Source organism: Acomys minous, assembly GCF_964271855.1.
Source record: "Acomys minous genome assembly, chromosome: 4".
NCBI lineage: Eukaryota > Metazoa > Chordata > Mammalia > Rodentia > Muridae > Acomys > Acomys minous.
The window spans coordinates 27,434,080-27,458,568 of NC_140486.1; the positions used below are offsets into that span (position 1 = coordinate 27,434,080).

Sequence of the window (24,489 nt, forward strand, 5' to 3'; positions counted from 1 at the left end):
TGTATACTCAGGTAATTAATTTTATTCCTTCTCAAGTCTCTGATGGGGTTGAAGACCAGAAAGTTTAGTTTTACAATAAAGCTCAGTTGTTTAGGGGTTAAGATGTTTTTAGGTATAGATAGATGTTTTAAGTTGATAATGATAAGATATGATAGAAATTGATTTACATTCAGAATTTTAGATGCACCAAGATAGGAAACATGTTTTCTTCAAGGTTGCGAAATACAAATAGCCAAAACACTATGAATGTAACATATATATAAAATTCTTGATTGTTTTGTGGTTCTTGCTATAGGTAGTTTATTGTATATATATATGTAATAATATAAATATATATGTAAGAAATATTTAATAAAAATTGTAAAAAAAAAAGCATTTGCAAAGTCCAGGGTTCAACAGTATTTTAATAATTAAGTAAAATAAAAACTCAAAACAAAAAATTTATATGAACGATGTTTCACTTTAAAATCTTATTTATTTATTTATTTCTGTGTATGGACATTATGCACATAGGTGGAGGAGTTGAAATTAGTTCTGTCCTTACCATGTGGGTCCCAGAGATCAAACTTAGGTTGTCACATTTGGCAGCAAGCACCTTTACTGGCTGAGCCATCTCACTAGCCCCTAGTTTTATTTTTCTTAGGTAAGTACCTAGCAGCAGGAATGCTGGTTAACGTGGAATTTATATACTCATCAGAGATTGACAAGCTGTTTCCTGAGGGGAGCACTCCCAGTAGCATGAGGCCAAGGTTACATACACTTGCTTAGTGTCTTAAATCACATTTGGACTCCTTTTGCATTCTAGTAGGTGGGAACCTTTCTTTTTTTTAAATTAAAGCAAAAATTTATTTTGTTGTTTATATATATATTATTAACTTATTCATATTACATCTAAATTGTTATCCCATCCCTAGTATCCTTCCATTCTTTCCTCCCTCCTGCTTTCCCCCTACTCCCCTCCTCTATGTCTGTGACTGAGGGGGACCTCCACCCCCTCTATATGCTCATAGGGTATCAAGTCTCTTCTTGGTGACCTGCTATCCTTCCTCTGAGCGCCACTAGGCCTCCCCATCTGGGGGATGTGGTCAAATATGGGGCACCAGAGTTCGTGTGAAAGTCAGTCCCCACTCTCCACTCAACTGTGGGGAATGTCCTATCCATTGGCTAGATCTGAGAAGGGGTTCAAAGTTTACTGCATGTATTGTCCTTGGCTGGTGCCATAGTTTGAGCAGGACCCCCAGCTCCAGATCTGCCCATCATAATGTTCTTCTTGTAGATTTCTAGGACCCTCTGGATCCTTCTATTTCCACATTCTCCCATTCTCACCTAGAGTCCCAATAGGATGTCCTCCCCTCTGTCTCAGTTTCCCGGTAAGTGAAGGCTTTCATGGGACATGCCCCTTGGGCTAGTGTGCAGATATAAGTGAGTATATACCATTTGACTCTTTCTGCTTCTGGGTTAACGCACTCATTATGATCATTTCTAGCTCAATCCATTTGTCCACAAATTTTGGGAATTCCTTGTTTTTAATAGCTGAATAGTATTCCATAGTGTAAATGTACTACAGTTTCTTTATCCATTCTTCTACTGAGGGACACTTAGGCTGTTTCCATGTTCTGGCTATTATGAATAAGGTTGCTATGAACATGATTGAGCATATGTCCCTGTTGTGTGCTGGAGCATCTTCTGGGTATATTCCAAGGAGTGGAATAGCTGGTTCTTGAGGAAGCCCTATTCCCAGTTTTCTGAGATAGCACCAGATAGATTTCCAAAGTGGCTGTACTAGTTTGCATTCCCACCAGCAATGAAGGAGTGTTACTCTCTCTCCACATCCTCGCCAGCATGTGGTGTCGCTTGAATTTTTGATCTTAGCCATTCTGATGGGTGTAAGATGGAATCTCAGAGTTGTTTGATTTGCATTTCCCTGATGACTGAAGACTTTGAACATTTCTTTAAGTGTTTCTTATCCATTTGATATTCTGTTTAGTTCTGATCCCCATTTCTCAATTGGGTTATTGGGTTTGGTGGTGCTTAATATCTTGAATTCTTTATATATTTTGGATATTAATATATGGGAACTTTTAATTTGAGTTCCCCCAATGTTACTGTATTGTCAAGTGCTCATTTGACATCGGTTTTTCTTATTGGTAATAAATATGTCCATTTAAGTTTTAGCCCTTTGTATAAAGTCGAGTTGCTTGTTTTCTTGCTATTGAGTTTTGAGAAATCTTTATATGTTGCACATTAGGTCTGATTCTTAATTCACAAACACTTTCTCCAAGTTAGTAGCATGTCTTCTTCACTTTATCAACTGTTTTAAAGCAAAATTTGACAGATCTATTAACTTTTTCTCAGCGAGATGCTCTGATTCCCCTTGTTATTTCCTCATGTGAACAGCAGTTGTGAGTGGCACTCTGGAAGTTTTGGTTATGATGCACCTATGGAGAGCATTCATTTCTTTTTGACCTGGTGAGGTCAGCCATGGTTTCTTTCTGCCTGATGCCAGAAAGTCATCTCAATCGAGCCCTGGCTGTGTTAGTTGAAGCTGGTTCAAACTTGCTCCATCTAGTGGACAGCCTTATCCTAGCGAGGCTAGCCTTCGACTCCATCACACTTTTCAAAGCGTTCTGTACAAACATCCTGTTTACGGAAAAAACTAGTTTGTCTTAACTTGGAGCTGAGCCCCGCTGTCCCTCTGAAACTTCTAGGTTTTCCTCCTTCAGCTCTGTGTTTATAGCTGATTCCCAGATCCAGTGCCCCCTTTCCTGGTCCTGGAAATAGAAACTAAGGTTTAAACCTCCCAACTTAGGCATTAGGGACTCAAAGACACAGAGAAAACCCCGGGCTACCTGATACTTGCACTCACACATCACAGTTCTCTGGTCAGGGACAAACGCTGCTTGCTCCCAGTTTAGGTGCCTGGCCCACTGCTGCCATGGATTGAGGGAAAGAATAAAATCTACCCGCTCTTTCTAACCGAGAGATACTTCCTGTCCTATTCTTTCTAGCAAAATAAATGGCTTGTGTTGGAACCGTGCCAGCAAACCTCAGATATTCAGGCCATCTTTGAGTTCAGACGGATAACAGATGGATTAAAAAAAAAAAGAAAAGGAAAAAAAAAAAAAAAGAAAGAAAGAAAGAGAAAGAAACTTATTCATAATACCCACGGAGCGGTGCTCCACTGTTTCCCTTGTCTAATTCACTGTTATTTTCCTTTTTAAACGTTAAAAATGAAATCTTTGGTAATTTAGCACACAGATGTAATGTATTTCAATAATAACTAGCCGCTCCAATTCCTGTTTCCTCCCACTCCTCCCGAACTTATGTCTTTTGTTTTTAAGATTTATTTTTATTAATACTAAAAGTGTGTGGCGTGTGTGTGTGTGTGTGTGCGCGTGCGTGTGTGTGTCCAGGCCCCCATGTGTTTGTGTGGGCTTTTGAGGGCAGAGACTTTGGAAACCCCTGGAACTGTAGGTAGATGTGAACTACCAGTGTGGGTGCTGGGACCCAAACTCAGGGCCCCTGGAAGAGAAGTGTGTGCTCTGAACTGTTGAACCATCTTTCCAGACTTTTAAAGAAAGATTTATTTTTATTATTCTACAATTGTCTGTGTATGCATATGGGCATGTGAGCACAGACCTTTTTTCATTATATTTTTGACATTATAATTGAATTACTATATATCTTCCTTCTCTTTCCTCCTCTCAAACCTTCCCACATACCCTTCGCTGTTCTTCAAATTCATGTACTCGTTTTTAATGAATTGTTTTTGCATATATATATATGCAAATATATATATATCCTGTTGAGTCTGTTTAATGTTACTTGCATATATGTCTTCAGGGCTGACTGTTTGGTATTGGGCAACCCATAGGTGTGCTCTTCCCTGGGGAGGACCACCTTCTCCTGTTCGCAGACTTCCTCATTTTGCCTGTAATTCTTCATGTAGGGTTGAGTCCTCATAGTCTTTCCCCTATCCATTTGGTGTGTTCATTGGTCATCCTTTCTCAGCCCATGTCTGGGTAGTCATGTTGGTGAGACAAATCACCCACTAAGACATACTGGTGCTGCCCATATACCATGCTGAAGGTATCATTCATTGAAACACGGTCAACCACCATGGCCAAGACCACTGAAGAAAACTGACTCTCCCTCCTTCAGCATCCACCAACTGCCCATGGCTGCTCATCTAAACTGACTCTCCCTCCTTCAGCATCCATCAACTGCCCATGGCTGCTCATCTAAACTGATTCTTCTTCCTTCAGCATCCATCAACTGCCCATGGCTGCTCATCTAAACTGATTCTTCTTCCTTCAGCATCCATCAACTGCCCATGGCTGCTCATCTATGGCTGCAGACACAGGAGCCCTTTCCCTCCCCATGCTGGAGCGTTGACTGGCTTGGTGGTGTGGGTTTGTACTGGCAACCACAGCTGCTGTAGTTCGTGAGTCCAACAGCCCTGTGAGTCCAACAGCCCTGCCGTGTCCAGAAGACGCTATTTCACAGCTTCCCTGATCTCTGGCCTCTTCTTTGGAGTGTTCCCTGAGCCTTGTGGGTGTGAGGGAGTGTGGTATAGACATCATAATTAGGGCTAACACTCCACTGCTACCGTTTTTGTTAGGCTCCCCTCCCCCCCACCTCCAGTCAGTTGCTCTGTGCATTCTATTCAGAGCTTTTGCTTACACTCAATGGGTGAGACAGTGTGAACATTCACATCTCATGTTACTTGATAGAACACTGACTCCTAAATGTTTAAGGCTTTATGGAACATTTAAAACATGCAAGTTTACAGAATCTAATATGTCTTCTTGCTTGTTAATGGTGCATCAGTAGACATGTGACAGTCTGTGGATGTCATCTGTGTTTTTTTTTTTTTTTACTGATGAATTGAGGCCATTTTAAGTTCAGATAGCCATTGAGAGAGGTCTGTTAAATTCTGTAGTTTGGTTAGATGATTCCCTGCTCCCCCCTTGCTCCCCCCCCCCCCCGGTTGTTTGCTGGTTCACCGTACTGGACACACCGCAGTCCTTTCCGTTTTTCCCTTGTTCATCTGCTCCTCTCATGGGATTTGTTCCTCTCCTGTGTGGTCACAATTGAGACTGTCCTTTTCTTCCTCTGTGTATAGTATTCACCTAAATTTGCTCTGTATTACTACATTAGTGGTCATAACACTTTGGATTTGTGTTTGTTTAAAAATCTTCCCATTTTCCTGTCAATTTTAAATGATAGCTTTGTGGATATAGTGATATTAAGCAGCAATTATCTATATTTAGGGCTTGAGACACATCATTCCATGCTTTCCAGTCATTGAGATTGCTGATGAGAGATTTGATGCTCTCTTGATATGTTTGCCTTTGTGTATTCATGCTTTTCTTTACAACTTTTAACTTTTTTATTTTTTTTTTCCGAGACAGGGTTTCTCTGTGTAGCCTTGGCCATCCTGGACTCACTTTGTAGACCAGGCTGGCCTCGAACTCACAGCGATCCGCCTGCCTCTGCCTCCCGAGTGCTGGGATTAAAGGCGTGCGCCACCATGCCCGGCTCTTTACAACTTTTAATAAAATTTCTTTACATTTAGTTTTACTTTTTTTGTTTTTATGGCTTTGTCACAAGAATTTTCACCTTTTTTGGGGGAGGTGGGTCAAACAATAGTCCCCTTCTCATAAGATCCCAACAGCAAACTAAAGTTTGATTCCACCAATGTTCACCCTGGAAAAACAAAGAATTTATTAGACTGACTTATAGAGTATGGGTGAAGGGCTACAGGCAGGGGCATGGGTGAACCTAAAGTGGCTGCACTGGACGGTCTGTACCCAGCATGGGTGAAGGCACCCCACCCCACCCCAAGTCTTTCCCAGCCTGTGTACTATAGCCTGTCTCTAAGACCCTGAGGGCACAATTAATTAGTTAATTAATTAAATGCATGTGGGAGTATTGTCTGTATGTATACTTATCTACTACTTGTGTTCATAGAGTCCTTAGAGGACAGAAAAGGGCATTAGATCCACTGGGATTAGAGTTACAGACAGCTGTGAGCCACCAAGTGGGTTCTAGGAGTCAAACTCTAGAAGAGTAGATAATGCCCTTAACTGCTGAGCCATCTTTTCAGCTCTGAGGAAGTTGTATGTATGTATGTATGTATGTATGTATGTATGTATGTATGTATGCATGTATTGACTTATGGCTGATGTGAGAGGCTCAACCCACTGCCAGTAACAACATCTCTAGACAGGTGATCCTGGGATGCAGGAAAAGGCCAATGTACAAATAGCCAAAACACTAAGAATGTAACATTTATATAATTCCTGATTGTGTCACGGTTATTCTTGCAATAGGTAGCTTATTGTATATATGTGGAATAATATAAATGTATATGTAAAAAATAAAAACAATTACAAACAAACAAAAGAAAGGGTCAACAAAGCATTAGCCAAGGAGCAGGCAGAAAGCAGTCTTCCCTCATGATTTCTGATTCAGGTGACAGTGTTAGGGTCTAAGTGATCTGCTGAAGAAAGACCCCAAGGCAGTATGCAAAAGCAATTTTTCATTCCAGAATGCTGGGATCACCTCTCTCCTCTAGAGGGTGACCCTGAAATGAGCTCACAGGCTCAATTTATAGACAGTCAGAGGGATTTGTGACAAGCTTTAATTGACTTGTCAGAGGTGAGTTAGAGTATATGAAGGGATTCAGGATTGGTTGCTTGTTTGGTTACTGGGGACTTTTTGAGTCTCTGAGGTTTTGGCTCTTACTCAGGAGTTGGCATTTAATTTGATTGGATAGGGCTAGCTGTGTTCTTTACCAAGGCCATGAAATAACAAAAACATAGTATTTGATCATTTTGACCTTTAAGCTGATTAGCTGCCCATGAGATGTGTTTTTTTTCAGGAAGTGTTAGAAAATTGGCCTACTTAGTCAGAATGAAAACCTGAACCTGTTATGGAGTTAGACTAGTCAAACAAACTGGGGTCTTTGGTGTGTGTGTGGGGGGGAAAGGGAGCAGTCTAGGGTCCCTGGGGGAGGGTCCCCTCAACAGCCTTGAGTTCCTGCTCTGATTTCCCTCAGTGGTAGACTGTGATCTGGGAGTTGTAAGATGAGATGAATTCTTTCCTTCTCCAGTTTCTTTTTGTCATTGTCTTACTTTTCTATTGCTGTGATAAGATAGCACGAAGAAAGAATAGGAGAAAGAATTTATTTGAAAGTTACAGTTTCAGAGTGTCCAGGACTGTCATGGGAGCATGGCAGCATGGAGGCATGGCCTTAGAACAGAAGCTGAGAGCTTACATCTTGACCCACAAACACAAGGAAGAGAGAGCTAAGAATAATATACCTTCTCCAACAAGGACACATCTCCTAATTATTCCCAAACAGTTATACCAATTGGGGATCAATTATTCAAATACATGAGGCTATGGGGCTCATTGACATTCAAACCACCACAGTTACAATGCTTATCACATGAACAGATAGCAATCTAGGACACATACCTAGCCTATGTTCTCAAAGTCCATCTTTACCCATCCTCTCTTCAAAGCTTATTTAATATTTAGTCATTAATTCTGTCCGTCTGTCTTTCCTTCCTCTCCTACAATCCGAATAGACAATAACTACAATCCACACTACTCTTAGCTTACTCTCCAACAGCTGATGACGTCTGAGGGGCCACCATTATGACTGGCTGATGACAATCACACAGTGATGGTTTCAAGCAGCTGTTGTTCTCCCAGTTGGTATTCCACTGGGGAATAATAGTCTATACAAGGCATCTGCACCTCCTGGTCCGAGGAACTATTTTCTGAAGTATACCCTCAACAGTACCACACCCATGTCCCACTTAGATATTGCAAATACTTCAGAGAAAGAAAATAGATGACAAAAATTAAGCCAAGCAAAGAAGTGATAGCAGACACATAGTTTCCAATGTAATGACATAAGAAACAAATACCAGAGACTTGTAACTCTTTTAAAAATTATTAATCCTGGGCTGGAGAGATGGCTCAGAGGTTAAGAACACCGTCTGCCCTTCCAGAGGTCCTGGGTTCAATTCCCAGCAACCACATGGTGGCTCAGAACCATCTATATGAGATCTAATGCCCTCTTGAGCACTGTATATATAATAAATAAATAAACCTTTGAAAAAATTATTAATCCCACAGTGGTGGCATTTAGTTAGAGTAAGTTGATGAAATCCCAAAGAACTCAAACTAAGATTTATAAATATGTTCAAAGACACAAAAAAGATGGATGAAATAAGGAAAGTAATGGATGACATAAATAGGAATTTAACTAAGAGACAGGAATAAATGAAGAAAAGCCAACTTAAGTGCCTGGAGTGAAAACAAACAAACATGGAAAGTCAAATAACTCTGTGGAAAGACGGGACCAAGACAAGGTACAGCAACTGGAACAATCCAAGGTCAAAGATAACATAATAAGGTGCCAGTGGGAATTCCAAGATATACTGGAATCCCATGGAGACCAAATTTATTCGTTAAAGGCATAGAAGGAGAATAATTTTTTCTCAAAGCATAGACAACATTTTCAGATGAATAACAGAAATATTCTCAGAGTTAGAAAAAGAGATGCCTTTCCAGAAAGAAGAGTCATTTAGGATGCCAAAGAGACAAGACCAGAACAGAACTTCTCTCATCATAACTAAAACAAGAAATACACAGAGCAAAGGAAGTATATTGAAAATGGCAGGGCACATCAGATCACACATTACAGCAGGGCTGTCAGAATAACATAGATCACTCAACTGAAGCTGAAGCCAGAAGGGCTCAGAGTGATGGATTTCAAGGTTTGAACAGTAACAACTGTCAATCCAGAATACTATACGTAAGGAAAGTAAGAGAGAAATAAGAACTCTCTATGATGAAGATAAACAAAACAAACAAACAAAAGAAGAAGAAAAAGAAAGAGGAGGAGGAGAAGGAGGAGGAGAAGAGGAGGAGGAGGAGGAGGAGGAGGAGGAGGAAGAAGAAGAAGAAGAAGAAGAAGAAGAAGAAGAAGAAGAAGAAGAAGAAAAGAGGAATTTTTGACTACCAAGGTGACTCTACAGAAGTTAATTGAAGGAATTCTATGGACTGAAGAGAAAAATGATTCCAGTATGAGGCAAGCCAGAGGGGAAAAATAAAGCATGTTAGAATAAAACTAAGCACGAGAGGAAGGACAATCAAACCCCCAATCCAAAGACTGCAAAATCAACACACGTCTGGAATCAGTATCTAACTTTCAACAAGAATTCTAAAGATTAATGGTCTCAGTTTACTGCTCAAAAGACCAGAATTTGGATAAAAAAGCAGGTTGTTGCCTCTGAGAAGCACCTCACTACAAAAGATAGACGCTGCCTCAGGGTAAAAGGGTGGGAAAAGGTGTCTAAGCCAATGGACCGAGAGACAAGCAGATGCTGCTGTTCTAATGTCTGAGAAAATAGACTTCACACCAAAACTAGTGAGAAAAGATATTGTTACTTCATATTGATTAAGGGACCAATCAATCAAAAGGACATTACTCTTCTAAACGTATGTGCCAGTCTCTGTGAGACTCTGTTGGATAAGGTTGAAGTCTGACTTCTCTAGATAGCCATTTTGTGCTTAGTCTGTGAAGGTGGACTCCCTTTTCTCAGTGGGGCTCCCACTCCACCTGATTTGGTAGCTCCAGATTTTGTATGGAGTATCACATAGCTCTCATGTAAGAATACAGGTGTGGTCCTTTCCTGATGAGCTATTTCAACAAGTACGGGGAGTTCCTGCAAGTACCCCACCTTATGCTGAGGGTATGCTAGCCTGTAGCTAATGACCTTTAATTGTACCTAGAAGTCATCCCCTCACACATAGAAAAATTAAGTACTGTTTTCTCCTTCTTGTGATAGGACTTTGGAAATCAATCGGGTGCTTTCTCAAAAAGTTGAGAATAGACCCAGTTATACTACTCTGGGGCATTTACCTGAAAGCTGCTCCACCATACAAGAACATTTGCTCAACTATGTTCATAGTAGCTTTATTCATTTGTGTTTTTTTTTTGTTGTTGTTGTTTTGAGACAGGATTTCTCTGTGTAGCCTTGGCTGTCCTAGACTCTTTTTGTAGACCAGGCTGGCCTTGAACTCACAGGGATCCACCTGCCTCTGCCTCTAGAGTACTAGAATTAAAGGCGTGTGCCACCACACCCAGCTAGCAGCTTTATTCATAATAACCAGAACCTGGAAACAACCTAGATGTCCCTCAACCGAAGAATGGATAAAGAAACTGTGGTACATTTAAACAGTGGAATACAACTCAGCTCTTAAAAACAAGGAGATCTTAAAAATTTCAGGCAAACAGATGGAACTAGAAACAATCATCCTGAGGTAACCCAGACCCAGAAAGACACGCATGGTACACACTCACTTGTAAGTGGATATTAGCCCAACACAGATGTTCTCTGAGATTCTCCACTCAGTGGCGGATCGGGACTTGCCCCTAGACTCTGGATGGAATGCTGAGAGTGGTATAGAGGATGGGGGTGTGTGGAAGGACCCAAAGGGTTCAGGAACCCCGCAAGAAGACCATCATGGCCTTGTTGAGCCCAGATCGATCCCAAAAAAGAACCAGGAAACACACAAAACCATTGTAAGATGCAAGAAGAATCTTTAATTCAGCTACGAGCTGGGTTGCACCTGATCATCCAAATGCTAGGTCTCAGGAGTGACCTCGGGGGCCATGATTTGAGGTCTTTTTATCTTCTCAGTGTCCTTTAAGCAGAAAAGGGCTCCAAGACCACCCATGCCTTAACTTTTTTTGTTCTCCCCATGGGATGGGTTGGTTGCTAGGTAATGCAGGAAGGAATGTGGCCATAAAACTGGGTCTTTTATCAACTCTACCTCCTTTGGAACCCTTCGGGTCAGTCACTAGGCAATGCTCTCTCTAGTGGGGACTGCTCTTTGTAGCTGGCCAGATTATCCCCTGTAGGTCTATTTCTTAACCTTTGCCCCAGTTACCCTGAAATCCAATTTTAGTTCTGCTATCTCAGCCTGAGGATCTGGACCCAGGGGCTCCTACACAAACGGTTGTACCAACCAATGACAACACATGCAGAGAACCTAGACCCTCCGTTCAGATACAGCCAATGGACAGCTCATTCTCCTCAGTTGTGGTGGGGGTGAGTGGGTGGGTGGAGGACTGCCTTTGACAGGAACTCTGGTGGCCTCAATTTGATCACTTCCACTCCCCTGTGGGGAAGCCCTGCAGGCACACAAAGGAGGGGGATGCAGGCCATCCAAATGAGACCTGTTAGGAGGGGGAGCCCTCCTCCAGAGGTCTAGGGGAGAGGAATAGAGTAGAAGAGGGAGGGAGGAAGGGAATGAATAACAATCGGGATGTAATAGAATGAATTATAATAAAAAGTAAAAAAAAAACATAATGAAACTTTAAAACATCGAAGAAAGACATTGAGGAAGACACTGAGAGATGGAATGATTTCCCATGTTCCTGGATTAGAAGAGTCTATATTGTGAAAATGACTTATTTATTTATTTATTTATTTATTTATTTTTGATATAGGGTTTCTCTGTGTGGTGTTGGCTCTCTTGGAACTTGTTCTGTAGACAAGGCTGGTGAAAATGGCTATCTTTGTAATGTCCAAGTCATGAAACTTCACAGACTACCAGAAACCAGTCAGATGTAATGTCTTTTTTATTGATCTTGCTCTGGAGCAAGGACTGTCTGTTCCCCAGAGGCTGAGGAAGGTGGGTGACCTTGATTCCTTAGAATACAAGGTTTTTAAAAGCAGAAACCATAAGCGGGACTTTCCCAGCCTTGGCATCACATAATTGGGTAAGGGGTATAGGGGAAGCTGGACTTAATTGATAAGGTCCAGGGCAGAGGAGCTTTGAGTCATGCTGCAGGGGGACTCTTATCTAGACATTTCATCTGCTGTAGCTGTTACACTGCTGGTCTCCCACACAGTTGGGGAAGGGGAAGCTGGCCCTAATCTTATAAGGGGAGCTTTTGTTTGGATCTCAGGGAAGTGAGCCCCTCCTCTAGCTCCCAGGGAAGTTGACTTCAAGCTGATTGAGCATAGGGCAGGGAGGGGGCTTCTGCTCAGGGAAGCTAGCCCTTGTCCAGTTCCCACATGTTATTGGAAGCAACCCACAGAGTCAATGTAATCCTAGTGACAATTCTAATGCCTTTCTCATGGATTAGAAAAATATCTTAATATTCCTATGGACGTACAAGAGACCCCCCAAACCATAGCAATCCTGAATAAAAGGCATACTGCTGGAGGGATCACCATACCTCTTTTCAAGTTATACTACAGAGGCATAGTGGTAAAACCAGCATGGTTCTGTTTCTCTTTCAGCACTTCTAACTCAGGTACTGATTATCACATTTCATTTTAAGGAAAAAATATGGTAGGCCTGGGAACAGGAATTAAGATTGTCAGCAAATAAAAGGAACACTGCCAGCAATTAACAGGAGCATTACAGGGGCACACTGGGAATGTCAAATACCAACAAGCAGTCACTCTTTGTAATCAACAACTTATTAGTATTATTCTATGGCATCACATATGGATTAAAGCAGTTCTTCATGATCGTAACCAAGATAAGTAACGATAGAAAGGAGAGCTCAGGGTTCCCCACTGGTCCGGGCACAGAATTACAGATGATTTTTATTGTCTCTAGAAAGATTCTGACCTGGTGGTTTTAGGAATTGGTTAATAGCAAGCTTGTGGTCAGTGTTTCTGGCTTCTTTTGACTTTGATCTTACAGTCTTCCTGTTGATAGAATTCATATTATTTTGTTTTATTTTCATATGTAAAAGCAAAGAGCCTTTATTCTAGCATGCTAGGGTTGACTGCTCAAACAAAATGGGCACGATTGTTGATAGAATTTATAAGCCATGATAGTCACTGTCTAACACAGGGCGAGAAGTAATGTTCAGGTGTGTGTGTGTGTGTGTGTGTGTGTGTGTGTGTGTGTGTGTTTTGTGAGACACAATGAACAAATCAGAGCAAGACCCATGAACATAAAGGAATAATTGTATACAAGTTTCAGAGAGGTTGAGGTTGCAATAGAAAAATCATCTTAAGGAAGTACAGAGGTGATACAGAGAACACAGAGAACTCTCTGTCCCTTTCTGTCTCTCTCTGTCTCTCTCTGCCAGTCCTTCAGTCTCTGTATCTCTTTCTCTGTCTCTCTGTCACTGTCTGTCTGTCTGTCTGTCTATCTGTCTGTCTGTCTGTCTTCAGGCATGCATATGGAATTTTAAGACTGAGAAGAATGTATTGGGGATCATAGAGAGTTGAAGAGGGATTAATATTCATGACCCTTATCCTCAGGTTTTCCCATGGTGGCAGCTGATTGGCTGGTGTAAAGAAAAGACTTCAGAGGGGGAATTTATCTAATAACTTCCTGGTATTAACCATTTGGTCCTGTAATTTTCAGTAGCTGTGGGTGAGTTGAGTTTGAGCTAGATTTTTGAATATGCCTCTCTAAGGAGAACTTTGGCATCTGCAGTCACTGTGTCAAGGAAATGAAACTGCAAGTAAAAGCTTTTCCTAAAGTAAAGACCTGTTGCCAGGAGCCCACCATTAGCTGAGGCAAATTTCTCCAAATATTTCAAAAGCGTTCCTCCTAATGTTTCTTCATTCTTAGTTTGCAACAAATAAGGAGATTTAAGTTTTTTTTTCAGTTGTTCAACAGGCACTTGGGTATCCTTAGCCATGAATTCCAAGGATTCATCATCCACTCCAAAGAGGGTTCGATAGTGGCTTAAACTTGCCTCCAGCTTCTCCACATCACTGTCCTTGAGGATGCCCACTATAGGAACAGTTGACAAAGCTCCATCCTTCATGGCTTCCAACCAGATAAACTGCTTAGCAGAGTCGTATTTTCTTTGAATGGCTGCCTCCGTAATATTAGGCACAGAAAGCATAAAATTGTGGCGCTTTTGAGCAGGAAGCTCCTTAAACAGGCTGTCCACTAGGACTGGAAAATCATAGTCAGATGAGTGGTGGTTAGAAATCAAGAAAACCTGAGGTTCACTAATTCCATTGTCTCTTAAGATATGCAGGTAGGAGCTTCGGATCTGGTTCAGAGTCTTTTCTCTGTCAAAGGTGCGTGGTTTGCATCTCTTCTCATTTTCTAGATCAGAGTCCACCTTGGTTCTCACAAAGTAGTAATTCTTTTTCATAAGTCTAATGGCTTTGGCAAAGTCTACTTCATATTTTGTAAATCGTGTGGAAGAAACAATAACAAAGAAGTCATACTTTTTGAATTCTACTTTTTCCAGATAATCTTTTGGTGGAAACTTCGTAGTTCCAATGCCAGGCAGGTCCCACAAAGTCAAAGTTTTAATTTTGGGGTGTTTGTATGGAGTTATCTCCATGGTTGTCTCTGTTACCCCAGTTTCAGCTGCACCTTCCTCTTCCTCTTTAACCCCTCTCAGGGCATTGATGAAGTTGGATTTCCCTGCTCCAGACTCTCCTGTCACAGCAACATTTATTGGGGCATTATCAATATTTTTTAATGCATCACTGATTGCAGAGTTTGCCCCCTGAATGTTTCCTTTTTTCAGATGCAACTCAATTAATCGGACAGTTTCTTCAGAAATGATTTTGCTTTCTTCCTTATAATTCTTAAAATATTCAGTGAAGCTAGATTGCAAATCTCCATGGTCTTCATCCTTAGGTGTGCTGGAGAAGAGCTGACCCATGACTGTGTTGGAAAGGCACTGAAAGAAGGAAGGGAGAGTAAGTTGTAAGAGACCGAAGATACCTTTGTACTTCACAGTGTGTTCTAGTCTCAGACTCAGTTATGTTCTGACACTGACTAGCTTCTGTATATATTATGCTCATATCTTTTGCCAATAATATACAACCTAGATTCCTCTTGGCAGCAGACACTTCAATGGAGGAACTGCCTCCATCACTCTGGACTGAGGCATGCCTGTGGGACATTTTCTTGATTTAGGATTAATGTGGAGGTCTATGCTCAGTGTGAGTGTCAGCATCTCTGGCAAGGTGATCCTGGGTTGTAAATTAAAGCAAATGACCCACCTATGGCGAACAAGGCAGTAAACAGTATTCTTCTAATGTTCTTGCTTCAGTTTTTGCCCTGACTTCCCTTTGTGATGGACTGTGATCCCAATGTGTAAGCCTCCCAAATCTTTTTCTCTCCAAAATTCTTTTGATTATGATGCTAATCATAGCAATAGTAAGAAAACTGGAATAGGTATCTACTAGCTCTCAATCATACCCTAATTTATGACAAAATTAAAACTTAATTAACATAAGGAACAATAATATAAAAATATGCATGTGTTCTTTGGCTCGCATCAACAGTTATCAAAACACAACTGAGTTGCTTGTAACCTGACTGGAGTATTTCATATGAAATGCAATGTCTTTTTTCTCTGTGCACACTTCCTTCAGTGTGTGCCTTCATATGATTGGGCGCTTAATCAACTAACATACATTCAGTTTCTCTAACTGAAAAGAGGTAATAATGAATGGTAATTGACATCAGCATTTAATCTATGCTGAATCTCTAATGATATAACCAACATAAATCCTTGTCTGTTTTGTCTTCCAAAGATGTCAGTAAGTTCAGTTATTGTATTTGGTTGAAATAATTTTTAACTTTTTTGGATTGACTTTCCTTCATTTTTTTCATGAATTGAAACTCATCTCCATAAGAAATATGTAGTTGTAATAATATAAAACGTCTTTACCCTTAAAGTCCATGTTAAAATCCATCTATTCAATACAATATTTCAGGAACCTTGGTCATCATTTAGATCCACTGTTTCTTTTAAACTTTTTATTTCATGAAAATAATCTAAATGTGTATTGCAGCTACAGGTCACTTGGTAGAGAGCTTTTCCAGGATGTGTAAGGACTTGGGTTCAATCCTCAGCATCTAATCAAGGGCATATGGTTGCAGATTCCTACAATTCTGGTGTGGAAGGATGTCTTGATTGGATGTAACAACTGTCAATAAAGTGCTGTTTAGCCAATCAGGCAGACAGAGGGACAGGAAGTAGAAGGCAGGACTTTCTGGAGAGAAGGAGGAGCCAGGAGTTTATAGTTGGGAGGGGCAGTTGACAAGAGGGAAATAGTAGGTTATGAGGACATAGAATTAGATTAGTTTAATTTTAGTAAATTATTACATTAGAAGCAGTTTAGATTCAGCCCAGCATAGTGCTTACAGCTTTGCATTACATTTCAGTCTTGTTGTGTCAGTTATTGCCTTCCTAGGCCTTACAGATACAATTAACTGCAACAAATTGGTGCCCAACAAATTTACTGTATCCACACCAGTAAAATATACTTTGTCATAGCTTGGTGGGAGGAATAAACTCCCCTGCTACCAAAAAAAAAAAAAAAAAAAAAAAAAAAAAAAAAAAAAAAAGAAGGCATATAAAGATGAAAGACTTAACTCACAACTTTTGGGCTTTGTTAATGCTCTTTTAAATGATGCTGTGATACCAATAGGAGAGAGAGAGAGAGACAGAGAGAGAGAGAGAGAGACAGAGAGAGAGACACACACAGAGAGAGAGACACACAGAGAGAGAGAGAGAGACAGAGAGACACACACACACACACACACACACACACACACACACACACAGAGAGAGAGAGAGAGAGAGAGAGAGAGAGAGAGACAGAGACAGAGACAGAGACAGACAGAGACAGAGACAGAGACAGAGACACAGAGACAGAGACAGAGAGACACAGAGAGAGATCATGTTACTGATTGTGACTATTATTTTTATTTTAGTCATTCTTGCTTTCTATACTTCTTCAAAGGAAAAGGCTTTAGGGAAAAATTACAGATTGGACTGAGGAAAATACTAGGGTGTAAGAGACAAAGCAAGATGAAAAATATGAAATTTGGAAACAAATCTTAGAAGAGAAATTAGAAAGATTTATAGCTAAGAATGATAATACTGAGATAGAAGCAGAAGAAAAAAGTCTTGTAACAAGACTACAGGGGAGCCATTATTTGTTAAAAAACCAAAAATGATTTTCCCAGCCTTGATAAGAGAACTACCAGGAGATGAGCAAAATCCACAAAGTTATCAGGGTTTTGATTGGCAACCTATAGATGCAGAAGATTAAAGAGGGTTTAAGGAGGCAATAAACAGTTATGGTTTACACTCACCATATGTCAAACAAACACTTAATAACTGGGCCACACTGAATCACATAATTCAAAAGACTGGAGAGATTGATGACTGCCATCTTAGAGCCAGGTCCCCAATTACTATGACTTGTATGGTGGAAAAATGAGGCTTCAATTATGTAACAGCAGAATAGGACTAGAGGCATTGATCTTGTCAAGGATCAGTTACTAGGTGAAGGCCCTTATTTTGAATTACCAGTACAGATTGCTCTTGTTAATGCTATCTTAGAACAATGCTGAACAATAGCCACTGAATTTTGGGACAAGGTTGAACAACAGGGACAAACAGAATCATTTACAAAAATATCCCATGGTTCAAATGAATCTTCCACTGACTTTTTAACGGAGAATAACTAAAGCTCTGAATAAAACCATAGCAGACCCAAATGCTAGAGAAATTCTGCTTTCATCTCTAGCTTTTGAGAATGCTAATGCTGAGTGCAAAAAAGGCTATTAGATTCTTGAGGGCAAGATCTGCACCTCTTCATGAATGGATTAAAATTACATAGGAATAAATTACATAGGAATAAATAGTCATGATTCCATAATAGTTGGACAAAAAACTACAGAAGACAACAAAACACAAACATTTCACTGTTGTGGCCATGAAAATTAAAATCATTCCCTAGATGATGATGAACAAACTGTTTCTACAAATAAATTATTCCATAATGTAGATTCAGGGAAAAGAGTTCCTATGATAAGTAAAAAGTGTGGAAGGAATGGTTATGCAGCTTATGAATGTGAGTCATCAAAAGACATCCGTGGCAATTCCTTAATTTTGGGAAACTGATAAATGGGCTATGCTCAAGGCCCAGTGAAAGAGCCATTCGTTTCCTGCTCACCAAAAAAGGATTATTCTAAAGGACAACAGGATATTTAAAGGTCTGGTAAGACAAATAGGGATACTGAAGACTTAGAAAACCCATTTAATGGAGATAAAAATGCTTCAAGGGATAAAATAAGATGTGATGACAATACCAAAAATGAAATAATTTAGCAAACTACTATAAATGATAGGAGACCAAAGTTAAAATTACAGTTAGATGGCATTAAGAGAGAGGGTTTACTGGATACTGAGGCAGACATAACAATAATTTCCCTAGATTCCTCACATCCAGTTTGGTCACTTCAAAAGGCATCTACACAGTTCCTAGGGATTAGATCATTTTATAAAGTAAGACATAGTGTAAGATGGCTTAAATGTACAGGGCTAGAAAGTCAAATAGGAGAATTAAGGCCATATATGGCTGATATAGCCATAATCTTATGGGGAAGAGATCTGTTACAACAATGGAAAACCCAAATTAACATCCCTCCAATTTCAGAGACAAGCCAGAAAACAGATGATACTCCTGATAAAAAATTATTAAAAAGGGTTATCAAAGACAGTGACAGGCTGTCTAGTCTGTCCATAAACAAGATACAGCAGGGATCGACTTTTCTACCTTATATTGGGGAACCACTGCTAGGAAAACACCTACAGCCTTGCCACTAAAGTGGTTGACTGACCTATTTGGATTGAACAATTGTCTGTGTCTAAAGAAAAATTACAAAACTAGAACAACTAGTCCAAGAACTGCTAAGCCTCAACATATAGAGGAATCCACACCTCTTGGATTTCTCCCGTATTTCTTATTAAAAAGAATCTGGAAAATGGAGGATGTTAACATATCTCAGAGCAATTAATAAAATTATTCAGCAAATGGGAACTTTACAATCCAAATCTCATTGCCTTCCTTGTTACCTAAGAAATGACCGTATAGTGATTGATTTAAAAGATTCCTTTTTCACTATTCCTTTACATGAACATGATAGAGAGAGATTTGCTTTCTCAGTACCTACTTTTAATAGAAGTTGCCCAATAAAGAGAATACATTGGAAGGTTTTACCACAAGGAATGTTTTTTTTTTTTGCATCAGCTTTTTTTTATTGAAAAATAAAATCATTCATATTATATTTCAATTGCTATTCCATCCCGTGCATCCTCCCATTCCTCCCTTCCTCCCACTTTCACCCCATTCCCCTTCCCTATGACTATGACTGAGGGGGACCTCCTCCCCTTGAATATGATGCTAGGGTATCAAGTTTCTTCTTGGTAGTCTGCTATCCTTCCTCCGAGTGCCATCGGGCCTCCCCATCAAGGGGACATGGCCAAATAAGGGGCAGCAGAGTTCGTGTGAAAGTCAATCTCCAGTCTCCACTTAACTGTGGAGAATATTCTGTCCCTTGGCTAGGTCTGGGTAGGTACATTTACACTATGGAATACTACTCAGCTATTAAAAACAAGGAATTCCCAAAATTTATTGACAAATGGATTGAACTAGAAATGATCATAATGAGTGAGCTAACCTAGAAGCAGAGAGACTTAAATAGTATATACTCACTTATATCTGGACACTAGGCCAAGGGGTATGTCTCATGAAAGTCTTTACTTACCAGGAAAATGGGATAGTGGTGAGGACACCCTAAGGTGGGAGAAATATAGGAGATAGGGAAATAGATGGATCCAGAGGGTCCTAGAAACCTAGAAGAAGAACACTATGATGGGCAGATCTGGGCCCAGGGGTTCTGCTTGATATATGGCACAACCAAGGACAATATGTGCAGTTACCACAAGGAATGGTCAACAGTCCTACTTCGTGTCAATATTTTATGCAACAGCCACTGGAAATAATTTGTAAGAAATTTCTTCAATCCATAATTTATCATTATATGGATGCTATCTTATAGGTTGATTCTGATGAGAGTATATTAGAAAAGATTTTTGATGAAGTAAATAAAACCTTGCCTCACTGGGGATTACAGATTGCCCCCAAAAAATACAAAGAGGAGATTCTGTTAATTATCTAGGATACAAAATAGGCCTACAGAAAATTAGACTACAGAAAGTACAAATCAGGAGAGATCAATTAAAAACTCTTTAAAACATTTTTATTCAAGTAATTTATCCAGATTACTTCTCAATTGTTATTCCCTCACTTGTATCTTCTTGTTCCCCTTTCCCTCCCTCTTTCATCCTATTCCCTACCCTAGGTCTGTGACAGAAGTGGTCTTCTTGTGCCAATGAGTTTCAGGCTCTGCCCCTCTTTTTCTTCTAACAGATTTAGTGTCTCTGGTTTTATGTTGAAGTCTTTAATCCACTTGGACTTGCGTTTTGTGCATGGTTATAAATATGCATCTAGTTGGATTTTTCTACATGTAGACATCCAGTTAGATCAGCACCATTTGTTGAAGATGCTATCCTTTTTCCATTTAATAGATTTGCCTTTTTTTTTTGTCAAAAATCAAGTGTCCATATGTGTATGGACCAACTTCTGGGTCCTCAATTTGATTCCATTGGTCCAGTACCAAGCTGTTTTAATTACTGTTGCTCTTTAGTACAGCTTAAGGTTGGATATGAAGATTCATCCAGAGGATCTTTTGTTGTACAGAATTGTTTTAGCTATTCTGGTTTTTTTGTTTTTCCATATGAAGTTGAGAATTGATCTTTCAATGTCTTTAAAAAATTGTGTAGGTATTTTGATAGGAATTACATCGAATCTGTAAGTTGCTTTTGGTAAGATGGCCATTTTTACTATGTTAATTCTCCTGATCCATGAACAAGGGAGACTTTTCCATCTTCTGGTGTCATCTTCAATCTCCTTCTTCAGAGATTTGAAGTTTTTATCAAACAAGTCTTTCACTTGCTTTCTAGAGCTACTCCTAGATATTTTATGTTGCTTGTGACTATTGTGAAAGGTGTAGTTTCCCTAATTTCTTCCTCTGCACAATTGTTTTTTGCATACAGGAAGGACTTTTTTTTAGTTAATTTTGTATCCAGCCATTTTGCTGAAGGTGTTTATCAGCTGTAGGAGTTCTCTGGTGGAATTTTGGGTGTCACTTATGTACACAATCATATCATCTGTGAATAGGGATAATTTGATGGCCTCCTTTCCCATTTGGATCCCCTTGATCTCCTTTTGTTGCCTTATTGCTCTTGCTAGAACTTCAAGAACTATATGAAGAGATAAGGAGAAAGTGGGCAGCCTTGTCTGGTCCCTAGGATAGAGCAATTTCCTTGAGTTTTTCTCCATTTAATTTTGATATTGGCTATCGGCTTGTTGTATACAGCCTTTATTTAGGTATGTGCCTTGTATCACTGATCTTTCCAAAACTTTAAAAATGAATGGCTATTGGATTTTGTCAAATGCTTTTTTGGCATCTAAGGAGATGATCATGTGTGTGTGTGTTTTTTTAGTTTGTGTATGTGGTGTATTATGTTGATGGATTTGCATATATTGAACCACCCTTGCATGCCTGGAATGAAGCCTACTTGGTCATGGTGAATGATATCTTTGATATGTTCTTGGATTTGGTTTGGGAGTATTTTATTGAGTATTTTTGCATCAATGTTCCTAAGAGAAGTTGGTCTGAAATTCTCTTTCTTCATTGGGTGTTTGTGAAGGTTAAGTATCAAAGTGACTGTGGCCTCATAGATGAGTTTGGTAATGTTCCACCTGTTTCTATCTTTTCGAGTAGTTTGAAGAGTATTGGTATTAGCTCTTCTTTGAAGGTCTGATAGAATTCTATGCTGAAACTATCTGTCCCTGAACTTTTTTTGGTTGGGAGACTTTTAATGACTGCTTCTATTTCTGTAGGAGAAATAGGACTATTTAACTTGCTTATCTGATCTTGATTCAATTTTGGCAAGTGGAATCGATCAAAAAATTGTTCATTTCTGTTAGATTTTCAAATTTTGATGCCTATATGCCTTTGAAATAGGATCTTATGATTCTTTGTATTTCTTCAGTGTTTTTTATTATGTCTCCCTTTCAATTTATGATTTAGTTAATCCAGATAGTGTCTCTCTGCCTTTTAATTAGTTTGGCTAATGGTTTGTCTATCTTGTTGACTTTCTCAAAGAACCAGCTCCTGGTTTTTGTGATTCTTTGAATTGTTCTTTTTGTTTCTAATTTATTGATTTCAGCCCTGAGTTTGATTATTTCCATCTGTCTAGTCCTCTTGGGTGTTTCTGCTTGTTTTCTTCCAGGGCTTCCATTTGTGTCATTAAATTGCTTGTGTAGAATGTTTCCAGTTTCTTTATAAAGGCACTTAGTGCTATGAATTTTCCTCTTAGCACTGCTTTCAATGTGTCCCACAAATTTGGGTATGTTGTTTCTTCATTTTCATTGAATTTCAGGAAGTCCTTATTTTTTTTCTTTATTTCTTCCCTGACCCAGGTGTCTTACATAGAGAGTTGTTTAGTTTCCATGTATGTGCAGGCTTTTTGTTATTTCTGTTGTTGTTGAAGTCTAGTTTTAGACCATGGTGATCGGTTAGGATACAAGGTATTATTTCAGTCTTCTTTTATCTGTTGAGGCCTGCCTTGTGACCTACTATGTGATAAATTTTAGAGACGGTTGCATGAGGGGTTGAGAAGAAGGTATAATCTTTTGTGTTTGGGTGAAGAGTTCTATAGATATCTTTTAGATGCATTTGATTCATGACATCGGTTAGTGTCACTATTTCTTGGTTTAGTTTCTGTTTTGTTGTCCTATCCTTTGGTGAAAGTGGAGTGTTAAAGTCTCCCACTATTACTGGGTGGAGATCAATGTGTGGTTTAAGATTTGTAAATATTTCTTTTACAAATGTGGGTACTCTTGTATTGGGAGTGTAAATGTTCAGAATTGTGTTGTCATCTTGGTTGACTTTACCTTTGATGAGTATGAAGTGTCCTTCCTCATCTCTTTTGGTTAATTTTGGGGGTGAAAGTCTATTTTATTAGATATTAAAATGGCTACACCACCTTGCTTCTTGTGTCTGTTTGCTTGGAATACTTTTTTTCTAGCATTTTACTCTGAGATAATGTCTATCTTTGTGGCTGAGATGTGTTTATTAAATGCAGAAGAATGTTGGGTCTTATTTATGCAGCCATTCAGTTAGTCTGTGTCTTTTTGCTGGAGAATTGAGACCATTGATGTTGAGAGATATTAATGACCAGTGACTGTTAAGTACCTTGATTTTGATATTGGTTGTGGTAGACTGTTTATGTGGTTATGTTTTGCAACAGCGAAGTTATCTATTTCCTGAGTTATTTTGGTTGTAGCTTGTCACTTTGAGTTAGAGTTTTCCTACTAGTAATTTATGCAGGGCCAGATAGGTACTGTTTGAATTTGTTTTTGTCATGTTATATCTTGTTTTCTCCATCAATAGTTATTGAAAGTTTCACTGGGTATAGTAGTCTGGACTGGCATCTACGGTCTCCTAGGGCTTGCAGGACTGCTGCCTAGGTCCTTCTGTCTTTTAGGGTCTCTGCTGAGAAGTCGGGTGTATTTATGATAGATTTTCCATTATATATTACTTGGCTTTTTTCCCTTGCCACTTTTATTATTATTTTCTTTATTCTGTACATTTTATGTTTTGATTATTATAGTGTGGGAGGATTTTCTTTTCTGGTCTATTTTATTTGGTGTTCTGTAGGCCTTTTGTATGTTTATATGCATCTCCTTTTTTAAATTGGGGAAAATTTCTTCTTTAATTTTGTTTAAAATATTTTCTGGGCCTTGGAGTTCAGCTTCTTCTCTTTTCTCAATGTCTATTATCCCCAGGTTTCATGTTTTCATGGTGTCCTTGATTTCTTGGATGTTTTATATCAGGAATTTTTCAGATTTAGCATTTTCTTTGATGGTTGCTTTAAGTATCTTCTAGTTCTGAGGTTCATTTCTCCATTTCTTTAATTCTGTTAGAGAAGCTTACCTGTGTATTGTTTGCTTTCTTCTTCAAATTCTCTCATTCCTGGCTTTCTTCTATTTGTGCTTTTATCATTGATTCCATTTTCATCATCAGATGCTGAACTGTTTTGTTGATTTCCTTCATCTGATTGTTTGTATTTTCCTGCATTTCTTCCAGTGCCTCTGCGTAGGCCTTTTTAATGTCTTCAATCTGGCTGCATCTTCCTGTATTTGCTTATGAATTTGTTTCATTTGTGTTTGAGTTCTCAAGGTTGAAATCTTTGGGATAGCTGGGGTCTGGATATGCCATATTATTTTGGGTTTTGTTGTTTGTGTTTTTTATGCTGGTCTATAGTCTCTGATGTTGGGGGGCACCTTCTGGTGTTCTTCACTGGTTGTGAGAGCAGTTCGTTGGCGAGTGCCTCTAGGTTGAGGGCCTTCACCTCTGGGGATCAGGAAACTCTTTCCTGCGTCAGGCAGGTGACCTGGTTTCAGTTCCAGGGACTTTGTCCACACCCTGGGCTCTCTGCTGGTCAGCAGAGGCTGCTGATGCTCTGAAGCACCAGGATCAGTTTGAGGTACTGTAGTTCAAGCTAGTTATCCTGCCTTT

At 39.5% G+C, this 24,489-nt stretch overlaps 1 protein-coding gene across 1 annotated transcript in view; it reads right to left on the bottom strand.

Annotated features, from left to right (window-relative positions):
- Positions 1-11,396: 11,396 nt before the first annotated feature.
- The window catches only part of LOC311595809 (uncharacterized protein), a 50,650-nt gene continuing 37,557 nt past the window's right edge, over positions 11,397-24,489 (bottom strand). Inside the window, exon 6 of the mRNA XM_084778767.1 lies at positions 11,397-14,713. Within this exon, the coding sequence (XP_084634893.1) occupies positions 13,451-14,713 (1,263 nt within the window). The 3' untranslated portion in view covers positions 11,397-13,450. The remainder of the gene's footprint in view (positions 14,714-24,489) is intronic.